The 14576-nt window shown below is 40.2% G+C and overlaps 1 protein-coding gene across 1 annotated transcript; it reads left to right on the top strand.

The window, feature by feature from the left end:
* Positions 1–13692: 13692 nt before the first annotated feature.
* Positions 13693–14330, top strand: LOC113759938. The gene is made up of 3 exons (XM_027302518.1): positions 13693–13978; positions 14042–14136; positions 14316–14330. The coding sequence occupies exons 1-3, from the start codon at positions 13693–13695 to the stop codon at positions 14328–14330; spliced, it is 396 nt and encodes a 131-aa protein (XP_027158319.1).
* Positions 14331–14576: the final 246 nt, after the last annotated feature.

Here is a 14576-nt window from a genome sequence, read left to right as displayed (position 1 = left end):
CTTCAGCAAATGCGAACTCACGGAGCTCGAATTTTCGCACGATGAAATCCACAAAAAATTTTAACAAAAAATAAAACAATAGCTCGCATTTATTATTATGAAATGCAAGGATCCGAGCTCGGATAATTTATTGAAGCCCTCGGATCCAACAGGGTTCGGATCCTTCTCAACGGATGATCAGACGAGACCTCGGATCTGAGTAAACAACTATAAATCCGACCTCGTATCATAAGGATCCGAGGTCGGATCTTTCTGCCTTTAGTCGTATCCGAGCTCGGATCTTGCTTTTTCTGCACTAATTGCAGAAAACTGCAAATAAACTGCAACTAATTGGAAATGGAAAAATTGCCTGAATTCGAAAAAGATAACGTATTTCCTCAAATCCACCACAAAAATTGCAAAAATAAGCACAACCCACATCACATTTACACCCAAATTTCACAACAAATCTGAACCTGCCTTGGATGATAGTATTCAACTATTCATTAAACTTAAAAAGCTATACGTGAGGCATTGCAAGTGCAAAAGCCTAACCTTTATGCTGTTTGACAGTAGCAATGGGACGGCAATGCTGTCAAATTTTGGGAAGCGGCAAACGCGAAACCAGTCTTTCGATGCTCCGGTCTGCTCCGGTCTTTGGATGCTTCGATGTGCAGAAACCAGGTCTGTTTTCTTTGTTTTGCTAATCAAAAATTCCGAATTCTTTGTTTTGCTGTTCCACAGCTATTCAACCAGCTATTCTTTGTTTTGTCTTTTTTTTTTTTCGAAATGGGGTCTTGGCGGTTGCTAGAGGGAGCTCGGTCAAAATGCGAGCTCACAGAGCTCGCATTCTCAGAATGCGAGCTCGTATCGACCTCACATTGGCAAAATGCGAGCTCGGTGAGCTCGCATTCTGAGAATGCGAAGACCCCCCTTTGTAGAAACAAATCCAAAAACCGCCCTCGTTGTAGAAATCTTTTTTTTTTTCATCACAAAATAAGAATTCACCCATTCAATACGTTAAACATGGAGTATCAATAATTCAAGAAATTTTTACAATGGAAAGCGATAGTAACACATTCATTAAAAGGATACGGGCTCACATGGAGCTATTTGTTCGATCGTTCGTTCCCCTGACATTTCCCCTTATTCCTCCAATTATTTGAAAATTTCCTTTTTGAGAAGTAAAACCCTCGTGCCTTCGTTCGTTCATTCATCCCCTTCCGGACGTTGACCGGACTCCACCCATCCGGACGTTGGCCGGACTCCACCCATCCGGACATGGCCGGACTACAAGGTAATACTCGAGTATACCAAATTCACCCAGGGTCACCATATCGCCCGACCGAGTCCGCTTCTGGCTCGAGTCGATCGGTAACGAAGGGCAGGGCCCAGTTCAGCCAAACGGCTTATATTCATGCGCAACTAGCATTTAATCATTTAATCATTGAAAATTTCACATTTCATTTAGGTCGAGTGCGATAAAGTACACACTCGCCTAGAAAACTCGTTTAAACAATCATTGAAAGCACTTAACACATTATCAATCAATAATAACAAGCCAATAAGTCAAGAAAATATAACAAACAAGGAACACTCACCTATGTACGCAAAACAACGGGTAAAATATCCTTCCGGATATTATCCTCAGTCACCGAGAAAACCTAAATTAAACGAGAAAGAATATTACAGCTCATCTAGCACAACAATTAGGTGCAATCAAAGAAACGCGACAATTATACTAGTATTTGGTCAAAATACCCAAGCAAATCCTAAACCACTTTTCTTTATTTGATAAGAGTAAGTAAATATTTGGAGTTTCCAAGTGAAGAAGGACCATGTTTTAAAATGGAAAAACGGTCATAGTATTTGTCAAACGAAAAGATACTAGTTCAAATAGAAACTTAGTCCTTGAGCGAAAATTTGGGCAGCACGCCCTTTGTGTTTACCTAATTTTCCAGCCATTTATGGCTTCATTATTTCCTCAATCAAACCCAAAGTTATCCATAACACAATTTCAGTTCAATAGCCATTCCATAGGCTCAAACAATACAAGAACAAAATTAAGTTAATATCAAGTGCGGAAATGAAGTTTACAAAAGACAGTTTTGACATCATTTTGCGGTTTTGGCACCATTGGCACTAAGATTATCGGATGGAGGTGAAATACACACTGTTTCGAAGCTAACAGATAGAGCTACAATGTTGAAGAAGGCCAATCAGTCCAGTTTCTAGTGCAACTAGGTCAAAAATGCAATATACCACACCAGAACCGCAAAAATAGATTCACAAATCGTATTCTGGTGCAAACATCATAAATCAGGCTACCTAAGTCCAAATCCAGTAATTCTAAAGCCATCCGAAAGCTAAGAAACAGGGCTACAATTCATCAGAAGGCCTAAACAACTAATTCCGAAGCATTCCCAACCAAAATAACCCAGTACAGAAGCAATTCTCAAATTCGGGTAGAAACAGGGCAGCAAGGGTAATTCCATCTTTTCATAGGCTACGTTGCTCCAATTGACCTGAAATTTTGGAGAAATCTCTAAAATATCATTCCCTACAACTTTCATGTTTTATACCAAGCCTAATTCAGCCTCTAACATGGTACAATAAAACCAGACAGAATAGAGCTGAAATTTTCCAGAAATCTGAAATTTTGGGATTCAATGCAACCTTTCTTGATTTCTTGCTTCACTTGCTACCAAAACCCCCTATACAATCTTGGATACAACATATATCAAGTTTGGCAGCAATTCATCAAACCCTAATTCATGTATCCACAAAGAAAACAACACCCAAGACATGATCACAACCATTATTCACCACAAATTTGAGATGCTAAGCTAATTTAAACAAGATTAAGAGTAAGAAATGGGGAAATCATCATCCTTACCTTGCTTAGTGTCTACCAAGAGCAACTCTTGCTTTCCCCTTCAAAATTTCACCAACACCTCACTAGATAAACACTCAAGGATGACTTTAATCGGTTTAGTTTTCTTTCTTCCTCACTTGGTGACTAGATTTCAAGAAGAAATGGTGAACTCTCTCTTGGGGTTTTTCTCTCTCTCTCTCTCATCCAAGACCAGAAAAAATGAAGAAGAAAGATGGCTGAAATGAAGGATAAAAAGGCAAGAAAAAAATTAATCAAGGAGCCATGAGGTGGTGACACTTGGCACCACCAAAGCCATGCAAATTTTTCTCTCTCTCCCTTGCATTTTTGGCCACAAATTTCGGTCAAAGGTAGCTGGAAATGAGGGGATATTTTGCTCAAATATAAATGAGCTCATGTGGTAAGAAAGTGGTGGTCCAGTGGTGCGTTCAATCGGTAGTGCGCGGTACACGTCGGTTCGCACCGTTTTTCTTAAAAACACATGTACTAGGATTTTTTTCTTCCTATTCACTAACCTTATATCATTGCCCCTAATCACATATTATTTCTCACTTAAAAGTCACTTTTAATCACCAAATTTGATCCTTGTTCCATACCGAAAATTCATCAGGCTAAAATCGTGAAAACCCTAATTTTGCCCCAATCTTAAAACCAAAAGTGAAACCCTACTTTCTAGGTTCATTTGCACTTATTGGGGAATGATTGGGTAGTAGGGCTATAATAAATAAATAATTTCCAAATAAAACCCATTTTTAAGAAAAACGTGAGGAATTTTACAATTTCAGTGATTAAAATTAGGGTTTCAATTAAAATATGAGGGATTTAAGAAATCCGGTTGGTCACAAGTAAACTAGGGTTTTTGATTAAAATATTAGGGTTTCTAGTCTTTTAAAACAAAATAAGGTTTTAAATCAAACCCAAAGAAATACACTTTAGTATCTTCTTTACAAACAACTTCCTAATATTCGGGGTGTCACAAAGCCCCTCCCAAAGCACTTGAAGTATGCATTTTTTGGGGACAAGGAAACACTATCGGTGATAATTTCTGCACACCTGTCTCCGAGTCAAGAAGACAACCTGATTCGTCTTCTTCGAGATCATAAGGAGGTGATTGGGTGGAGCATAGCAGACATTAAAGGAATTAGCCCATCCTTATGCATGCACCAGATACGGATTGAGGATGATGCAAAGCCAGTAAGACAGACGCAGCGAAAATTGAACCCACTAATGATGGAGGAAGTTAAAAAGGAGATACTAAAACTCCTGGAAATGGGGATCATCTTCGCCATCTCAGAAAGTCCGTGGGTTAGCCCAGTTCAGGTAGTCTCGAAAAAGGTGGGAGTGACTGTAGAAGAGAACCAGGAGGGCGAGATGGTCCCGGTAAGGAAACCCACAGGATGGCGCCAGTGCATCGATCACCGGCGATTGAATGCAGTGACGAAAAAGGATCACGTTTCTCTCCCTTTTATTGATCAGATGATAGAAAGGTTGGCCGGCCGTGTTTACTATTGTTTTCTTGATGGTTTTTCAGAGTACTTCCAAATCGCGATAGCACCGGAAGATCAGGAGAAAACTACATTCACCTGCCCATTTGATATGTTTGCCTACCGGAGGATGCCTTTTGGCCTCTGCAATGCCCCAGCGACTTTTCAAAAGTGCATGGTGAGTATCTGCAATGCCCCGTCTTCTGTTGATTTGCAAGTAATTGCTTCATCATCTCTTCTAGAGACGGATCTAGCATGGATGATGGTTGTTGAGACTCTTGCTGTTGAAAATCCATCGGCCCAGTCGTATAATTGAAATTGGAATCATCCCACCATCCTTGATCATACCCGTTTGAATAAGGGTCATACCACGTTTGATATTGAGGTGAAAAATCTCCAAAATTATCAATTGGAGCACTTAGGTTATCTTGAAATGCGGGACATATGTCGGTTGAATAACCTGAGCAAAAATAACTTCCACAATTTGCAACAGCCAATTGATCATTAGAAAAACATGAGTCTCATAATCCTATTCAGGAATAAAATCCAGTCTATCATCAAAATATGGAATGTTAGCAGCCATCAACTATATACAAAAAGATAAGAGGAAAATAAATAAAAAAAATGAAAACAAGATGAACTCAAAAAGAAACAAATTAATCTGGCACCATCCCCCGGCAACAGCGCCAATAATTGACAGGGTGTCGAGCCTGTGCAATAATAATTACCTACTCAAGAAAAATACAGATTTTGTATATAGCGGTGAGTAGGTCGAATCCACAGGGACTGGGGATAATTCGTTTCTTCTCAAGTTCAATGCATGGGGGATTTTTGAAAAATATAAAATTACCAATTAACTAACTAATGAAACAACTAAAAGAAATAAATAGGAAATAATCAATAACCAATACGACTCTAACCAAAGGTGCAACTTTTCAGACACGGTCCATTCAACTGATCATCGATGCAAAGATAATTCAATTACTCATTAATAGATTGGTTATAGTTGTCATACACGCGATGAACAACCAACCTTTCCTTACTTTTTCGATAGTCAAGGTACGACCGTTAAATATTTCTCTAATCAAGAAATAACCCTAGGTACGACCATAGGATTTAATTCCTCGATTGCATTAAGAATTAGAAAAGCCCAACCCTAACTAACAAACACGCTACGAGGGTTTGTTTAAGTTAGATCATACGTTTCCCTAACATGAAACCAATCACGCTAGTCGCCACTGGCATTAATCGATAGAACAATTACGGATTCAATCAATTAATATGACAGTAGATTATTGGTTAATTCGAATATCGAGCCATTGACATTCAAATAACAAAACAATCATAAGCAATTAAACCAGGAAACGTACAAATACCAATAAATAAAAGAAATAAGTAAAATAATTAGATCTCACAGATGTTCGGAACCGAGTTCTCAAATTGACCTTCGACTAGAAAAACTTAGCCACGCCTCATGGGAAAATCTGCACGTAATTTAACTGAGGCCCAGGCCATCAAAGGAACCAAGAAAGAAAGAAACTAAACTATGCTAAAAGCTGTCCCCGTAGCCTTTCTTACGATTGTCCTTATATATCCAGAAGGAAATGACTAATGCTATCTATCTAGTGGTCCCCACTGAATTGAGAGTCCGAGGGCCAAAGAATTGGAGCTCTGCCAAAGTCCTTGTTTTAAATTTCCTCTTACCCGTAAGACTCCTAGTACAAGTCCACCCTTTTCAGCATAAAGATAGGAAAGCCCTTTTTGTAGCATCCTGTGGAGCTCGGCTTGTATTTCCTTTTAGAACTTCCCATGTGTGGAGTGTTTTTCTCAATAAAGTCTCCTTTTTAGCACTTGTTTGCTCCACTTCCTGTAATTAGGGCCAAATACCAAATATAAGTACATTTCAACAATTAAAACAATATTTGGCAAGGACAAAGAGGGAAATTAACCATAAAATTAACAACAAATTATGCCCTATCAATTCCCCCCACACCAAAATCATGCTTGCCCTCAAGCATGAGAACAACAATTGAACACCAAAATTTGACAATGGCTATTGCTCCAACTACCGTATTGCCAAGATACCCAGAGAAAACATATATCAAGCATCACAAGTTAAGATCCAAGAAAAATCACCCTGGTTAGCTTCCCAACCACCAACTCCTCCAATTTAAAGCAAACTAATCTAAGAAAAAGGAATGGTTGCTCACATTTATCAGCAAATGGTCCAACTATTAACCAAAATCGAGACATTAAGATCACAAACCGGCAAGCTGACTTATTCACATACTAACACAATCTTTATTTTACTTCTTTTTTTCCTTTTTGTTTTCTTTTTGTTTTTTTTTTGAGTAACAAAAGACTTAGTCTATAGCCCTTAGAACCTTTTGACGTGAACTCCAACATTTGCCAGATGGAGGAGCCCGGTTACTCAGCTCCAATCGCTACGAGACCACGCACTCATAGTAACTACTACCTTTTGACGCGAGAATCGACACTTTAGGTGAAGATCCCCGGTTACTCGGTACTAATCACTAGCGGAGTATAGTCAACTCTTATTTACAACCATATAGCACAATAACTAAAAATGATACAAAAATAACAGCAGCCAGCCTCAAATTTCCAAACATGGAGAACTAAAATTAATAACTGGACCAATTCACATGAAAAATGCCAACAATCATTCCCTATGCCTAGAAAAGTTAACCAAAAATTGGAAAAGTTAAGCAATTATTGATATTCACCAAAGAGATGTTCCTGAACTCAATCACATCAACTTGATACCCTTTTATTGCTAAAAGTTGGCAATAGCAGAATTAGAGACGACAATCCAGCACCAAAACTTGGTATTCATATAAGAACTGATCACTAGAAAAAAAAAGAAAAGAAAAGAAATGAAAGATAGGCAAAAACTAACTAAAAATAAAGGAAAAGCCCCTAGAAACTAAAAAAAAAAATACTAGCACCCCAACTGATCTCCCCCCCACACCTAAATGACACATTGCCCTCAATGTGATAATGTAAAAGCAGAAGGAAGGAGAGGGGCGACGGTACTTCCCTGAAGTCATCAAAATAGGGGCGGTTCAGGTGGAAATTGTGGATCAACTCGAATCTGGAGCTGGTGCCATTCGTGGCTTCACCATGGACTCTAGATATCACTCTAAGCAACAAGAGACTACAATTGCCAACAAATAATGGAAGCCGGAAATTCAAAGCAATAACAATTTTAAAGCCAACCCAACGAATAAAATGCACAATTCAACCACCCAGAGGACATACAAATACCCCAACACTTATAGCAATGGCAATCAATAAGCACTTGCGGTCCCAAAGTAGTCAATTTCAAAATCAATGCAGTCCAAAGTGCAACACGTGCTCCCAAGAGCTTAGTAAAGGAAACCAAAAGGATAAAATGCTCCTAAACAAGGCAATCAGAAGCAACTAACTTCAATAAGCAAATTTAAGCGTTACAGGCACCTCCCAATTTAACAAGCAAATTACCCACAATTAGACACAAATCGCAGCAAATTAGACATAATGGGACCCAAAATCGTAACAACCGCCTCCAATTGGACAGTCAATTACCCCATTCAACCTGCCAAAATCAGCAATTAACCCAAGAAAATGCTCAAATCACCTCCTGCTTTATCCAAAACAACTCAATCACAGGTTGGACAGAAACGACTCAATCACAAATGCCCAGTAGTCACAACTCGATCAATTGGGCAACTAATAACACAGGATAAACAAATGTTAAACAACTACCATCGCCAGCACCACTGGTAAATGCACAGGGAAAAATTAAATCAAATGGCCAAACAAAGCCATTAAGAAATACAAACAGCACCAGACAATACTCCAAGAGCCTAAACAACCGACAGTTATATCAGACTAGGCAAATCAGCTGCAGGACATAACCCAACCCACTGGCTCCAGTAACACAGATGCAATCCAAACAAATTTACTCAATGAAATCGCAATCACCAAAATCCCATCAACATCAAGAAATCGGAATCGGAGACCACAAAATTAATAAAGAAAAACCTGGCACCAGGGAGGTTGGGTTACCCACGGCGGCACTGATCTGTGCGTCGCGAGTGGTGGAGGTGGAGTGGTACGCGAGGAAGTGGGCTGGACGAGAGGCGGCGGCGGCGCTGCTTCTGCGGTGCGCGGTGGTGGCTGTCGCGAGGCCTGGAGGCTCGGCGAGCTGTGGATGGCTGTAGCGTCGTCGCGTGGAGAGGGGAAGTGCGAGACCGAGGGTGGAAGAAAGTGAGCTGGGGCGGCGGTGCTCGCAGCTCGTGTCGAGCCGAGGAGGGAGTGCGAGGAGGGAGTGGCGTGTGTGGTGGCCTGGAGGCGCGACTTGGCCGCTGGTGTGACGCGCGCGCGAGGTGGCCTGGCTGGTGGAGGTTGATGGCAGAGGCACGCGGAGTGGAGAGAGAGCAGAGGGAGAGCTGTGTGGCGAGCTGAAGGTGGAGTTGGAGAGAGAGAGAGAGAGAGCTGCGAGGTGGTGGTGGTTGATAGAGGCGCGCGAGGTAGATGGAGGCCTGGTTGCCGATGGAGGCAGCGGCGTCCGTGAGGCTGATCGTGCGGCACAGGAGGAGCAGCGGCGGCGGTTGGTCGAGAGAGTGGCGAGATGGTGGTGCGGCGAAGTGGAGCTTGGGGGTGGCGGCAGCGGCGAACTTCAGGCGGCGCGCTAGGGATGTCGGGCGAAGAAGGAAGCAAAAGGGGAGAAAGGGAAAGCACCGGGGAAGAAGGAAGAAAGAAAGAAAGAAAGAAAAGAACGAAAGAAAGAGGAAAAAAAAGAAAAAAAGAAAAGAGAAAAGGAAAAATAAAATAGATTTTTTTTTGTGTCTTTTGTTTTCCCCCTTCTTTTTTTTTTGGTTTTTTTTCTTCATGTATATTTTTTTCAAAAATTATTCGAACATAAATTGTCCAAATTTGAAATTTTTTTTTTGAATTTTAATTTTTTTTTCTTTTTATTATTATTAAAGTTTTTGGGTCACCAAACACCGCGCGGGCACATCAAGATTGGTAAACGTCCACTGACCTCGGGAGTCACAAACACCGCGTGGGTACGCCAAAATTATAAAACGTCCACTGACCTCAAGAGTCATTAACATGGCGTGGGCACGCCAAGATTGCACTTCCTGCCACAGTGGAGAAAAATATGAAGACCGATTACTACTCAACTGAGAAACGAAAAACGAAAGAAATGAACAACGAAAAATAATAAAATCAATATTTGGGTTGCCTCCCAAAAAGCGCCTTTCTTTAATGTCTTTGGCAAGACATTGCCGTATTTATTCACAGAGGATAAAATCGTGTAGCTCGTCTTAATGTTTCATCCTCTATATAGTCCTGATAGTCCTCGTAAATAGAGTAATCCTTGAGCACACGAGCTACGGTCTTTCCTGGACTAGTAAATGGCGCCAAACAAGTCAACGATAATTTGGATTCTTCACTCACTTCTCCATCACGCGCATTTTTTGGTCCAAGATATTTTACCATCGCTGCTCTTAACTTATTCCTGTCATGAAATTCAAAATTTTCTTGTATAATAAAGTCGATCTCACTAACAAGAATTGAAGAATAAGAGGCAGGAGAATATTGATAAAGGAATGGAGAAGATGTCACCGCATTTGAAAATTGTTCACTGGATTCATTCACTTGAACGAGTTGATGTTGGGGTCTCATTTCTTGCACTTCAACTTCTTTTTCAATTGCATTTTTAGATCCATTTTCTTGAGACTCTTGTAGCTCCATGTCACTTGTCAGAATACTTGCACTCTCATCTTCTTCAAGGTCGACGATGGTTTGTGAGGGCAATTCTTCATAATTTGAGAGTCTTTCTTGGACTTGAGATTCTAGGCGGTTAATTGCTATCATCAATTGATTGACCTGAGTTTGCAATGATTGCACTTGTCCCCATTGATTCCTCATGTCTGAATCCGTCTTCTGTTGATTCGCAAGTAATTGCTTCATCATCTCTTCTAGAGACGGATCTAGCATGGATGATGGTTGTTGAGACTCTTGCTGTTGAAAATCCATCGGCCCAGTCGTATAATTGAAATTGGAATCATCCCACCATCCTTGATCATACCCGTTTGAATAAGGGTCATACCACATTTGATAATGAGGTGAAAAATCTCCAAAATTATCAATTGGAAGGTTATCTTGAAATGCGGGACATATGTCGGTTGAATAACCTGAGCAAAAATAACTTCCACAATTTGCAACAGCCAATTGATCATTAGAAAAAACATGAGTCTCATAATCCCATTCAGGAATAAAATCCAGTCTATCATCACAATATGGAATGTTAGCAGTCATCAACTATATACAAAAAGATAAGAGGAAAATAAAAAAAAAATGAAAACAAGATGAACTAAAAAAGAAACAAATTAATCTGGCACCAACCCCCGGCAACGGCGCCAAAAATTGACAGGGTGTCGAGCCTGTGCAATAATAATTACCTACTCAAGAAAAATATAGATTTTGTATATAGCGGTGAGTAGGGTCGAATCCACAGGGACTGGGGATAATTCGTTTTTTCTAAAGTTAAATGCATGGGGGATTTTTGAAAAATATAAAATTACTAATTAACTAACTAATGAAACAACTAAAAGAAATAAATAGGAAATAATCAATAACCAATACGACTCTAACCAAAGGTGCAACTTTTCAGACACGGTTCATTCAATTGATCATCGATGCAAAGATAATTCAATTACTCATTAATAGATTGGTTATAGTTGTCATACACGCGATGAACAACCAACCTTTCCTTACTTTTTTGATAGTCAAGGTACGACCGTTAACTATTTCTCTAATCAAGAAATAACCCTAGGTACGACCATAGGATTTAATTTCTCGATTGCATTAAGAATTAGAAAAGCCCAACCCTAACTAACAAACACGCTACGAGGGTTTGTTTAAGTTAGATCATACGTTTCCCTAACATGAAACCAATCACGCTAGTTGCCTCTGGTATTAATCGATAGAACAATTACGGATTCAATCAATTAATTTGACAGTAGATTATTGGTTAATTCGAATATCGGGCCCTTGACATTCAAATAACAAAACAATCATAAGCAATTAAATCAGGAAACGTACAAATATCAATAAATAAAAGAAATAAGTAAAATAATTAGATCTCACAGATGTTCAGAACCGAGTTCTCAAATTGACCTTCGACTAGAAAAACTTTGCCACGGCTCATGGAAAAATCTGCACGTAATTTAACTGAGGCCCAGACCATCAAAGGAACTAAGAAAGAAAGAAACTAAACTATGCTAAAAGCTGTCCCCGTAGCCTTTCTTACGATTGTCCTTATATATCCAAAAAGGAAATGACTAATGCTATCTATCTAGTGGTCCCCACTGAATTGAGAGTCCGAGGGCCAAATAATTGGAGCTCTGCCAAAGTCCTTGTTTTAAGTTTCCTCTTACCCGTAAGACTCCTAGTACAAGTCCACCCTTTTCAGCATAAAGATAGGAAATCCCTTTTTGTAGCATCCTGTGGAGCTCGGCTTGTATTTCCTTTTAGAACTTCCCATGTGTGGAGTGTTTTTCTCAATAAAGTCTCCTTTTTAGCACTTGTTTGCTCCACTTCCTGTAATTAGGGCCAAATACCAAATATGAGTACATTTCAACAATTAAAACAATATTTGGCAAGGACAAAAAGGAAAATTAACCATAAAATTAACAACAAATTATGCCCTATCACATAGAAACAAATTTAGTCCTTAATTGGAAAAAATGCCATTTTGATGGTGGAGTATGGTATTGTTTTAGGACATGTAGTGTCAGCTAGGGGAATAGAAGTGGATAAAGCAAAGTTCGACCTTATTTCTGCTTTACCTTACCCCGTAAGTGTGCGGAAAGTGCATTCTTTTTTGGCTCATGCAGGATTCTATAGGAGATTCATCAAAGACTTTTCGAAAATTGGAGCACCCTTGTTCAAATTACTGCAGAAAGACATAGCATTTGACTTCACCAATGAGTGCACAGTGGCTTTTGATAGATTGAAGGAGTCGTTGACATCATCGCCCGTCATCCAACCTCCAAACTGGAGTCTCCCATTTGAAATAATGTGTGACGCAAGCGACTACGCAGTGAGAGCTGTGTTGGGACAAAGAAGTGGCAAGGCGGCACATGCAATCTACTATGCATCAAAGGCATTGAACGGAGCTCAACTCAACTACTCTACAACGGAGAAAGAATTACTAGTTGTGGTTTTTGCATTAGAAAAATTCAGACCTTATTTGTTAGGTGCAAAAGTAACAGTTTTCTCTGATCATGCAGCCTTAAGGTACTTGATGACGAAAAGGATGCAAAACCAAGGCTCATCAGATAGATCCTACTCCTGCAAGAATTCAACTTGGAGATAAAAGATAAAAGTGGGGCAGAGAATTCGGTTGCTGATCACTTGAGCCGCTTGTTGACACATAAGAAAGAGCAACCATTGAGAGAGACCTTTCCAGAGGAGCAACTACTTGCCGTTGATTCGTCTGCACCCTGGTATGCTGATATAGTAAATTTCTTAGTGACTAATCAATTGCCTGCAGGTTGGCCAAAGGTTAGGAGAGACAAGTTAAAAAGTGATGCCAAATACTACATTTGGGACGACCCCTACCTTTGGAGACAATGTTCCGATCAAGTGCTAAGAAGGTGTGTAAGTGCAGGGGAATTCCACTCTATTTTAAATTTCTGTCATTCGTTTGCATGTGGAGGGCATTTTGAGCCTAAGCGGACGGCTCGCAAGGTGTTGGAGAGTGGCTTTTATTGGCCCACCCTTTTTAAAGATGCGTACGTGTTTTGTAAATCTTGTGATAAGTGTCAAAGGGTGGGAAATATTTTTCGTAGGGACCAAATATTTCAAATCCCCATGTTGTTTGTTGAAATTTTTGATATTTGGGGGATAGATTTTATGGGCCCTTTCCCCTCGTCTTTTGGTTTCCTATACATCTTACTTGCTGTTGATTATGTTTCTAAGTGGGTGGAAGCAAAAGCCACCCGTACTAACGATTCTAGAGTGGTTGCAGAGTTTCTAAAATCTAACATTTTCGTCCGTTTTGAGATGCCGAGAGTTGTGGTAAGTGATAGGGGGACACACTTTTGTAATAAAACTATTACTGCCCTATTCCGAAAATACGGCGTACTCCACAAAGTGTCCGCACCGTATCACCCTCAGACAAATGGTCAAGCCGAAATGTCGAACAGGGAGATCAAATCAATATTGGAAAAAATGGTGCTGCCCGATAGGAAGGATTAGAGTTTGAAGTTAGAAAATGCACTATGGGCGTACCGTACCGGGTATAAGACGCCAATTGGGATGTCCCCGTACAGACTAGTCTTTGGTAAGGTTTGTCATCTTCCTGTGGAGTTCGAACACAAGGCATTCTGGGCGGTGAAGCAGTGCAACTGGAATCTTGAAGAAGCGGGGGTCCAAAGGAAATTACAGCTACAAGAATTGAAAGAGATCAGGAATGAGGCATACGAGAATGTCACTATTTATAAGGAGAAGAGTAAAATCTTTCATGATCAGCAAGTCTCAAGAAAAGTGTTTGTGGTGGGGCAAAAAGTCCTCTTATATCATTCGAGACTTAAACTCTTTCCCGGTAAGTTGCGTTTTCGTTGGATTGGTCCATTTGTCGTTTCTAATATGTTTTATTATGGTGCAGTGGAGATCCAGAGTTTAAAAATGGAGAAAAAGTTCGTGGTGAATGGCCATCGTCTCAAGTCTTATTATGAAGGATTCTCTGTTAAAGAAGTTGAAGTCATACACCTCAAGGATCCGATTTATCTCACTTGAAGGGTTCCAACCATGTCTAGCCGAAGACGTTAAAGAAAGGCACTACTTGGGAGGCAACCCAAGGCTATTTGTTTTAGTTTTCGTATATTTTTGGAGTTTGTGTTAAGTGCTGGTATCATTTAGTTGTTTGTTGTTCGTGGCAGGAAGATGGCAGTTAGGCGTGCCCACGCCAAGTAGTCACGCCTAAGGAGGGAAGTTTGAAGGCGACGGTCAGAAGAATCTACAGTAAATAGGCGTGCCCTCGCCAGGTGGTCACGCTTAAGGGAAGAATATTTGCGTCGACGGTCAGAAGACTCTACAGTAGTTAGGCATGCCCACGCTAGGTGGTCATGCCTAAGGATAAAAATTTTTCGACGGATGGTCAGAAGACTAGTAAGCAGTTAGGCGTGCCCACGCCTAACGCA

Source organism: Coffea eugenioides, chromosome 2 (genome assembly GCF_003713205.1).
Source record: "Coffea eugenioides isolate CCC68of chromosome 2, Ceug_1.0, whole genome shotgun sequence".
Classification (NCBI taxonomy): Eukaryota; Viridiplantae; Streptophyta; class Magnoliopsida; order Gentianales; family Rubiaceae; genus Coffea; species Coffea eugenioides.
This window is presented reverse-complemented; position numbering and strand designations above follow the sequence as displayed.

Excerpts from the sequence above, each read along its gene's own strand:
- LOC113759938 (XM_027302518.1), top strand. The coding sequence starts at position 13,693 with ATGTCCCCGTACAGACTAGTCTTTGGTAAGGTTTGTCATCTTCCTGTG. Across the intron at positions 13,979-14,041 it reads GAGACTTAAACTCTTTCCCG|TGGAGATCCAGAGTTTAAAA; the intron begins GTAAGTTGCGTT and ends ATTATGGTGCAG.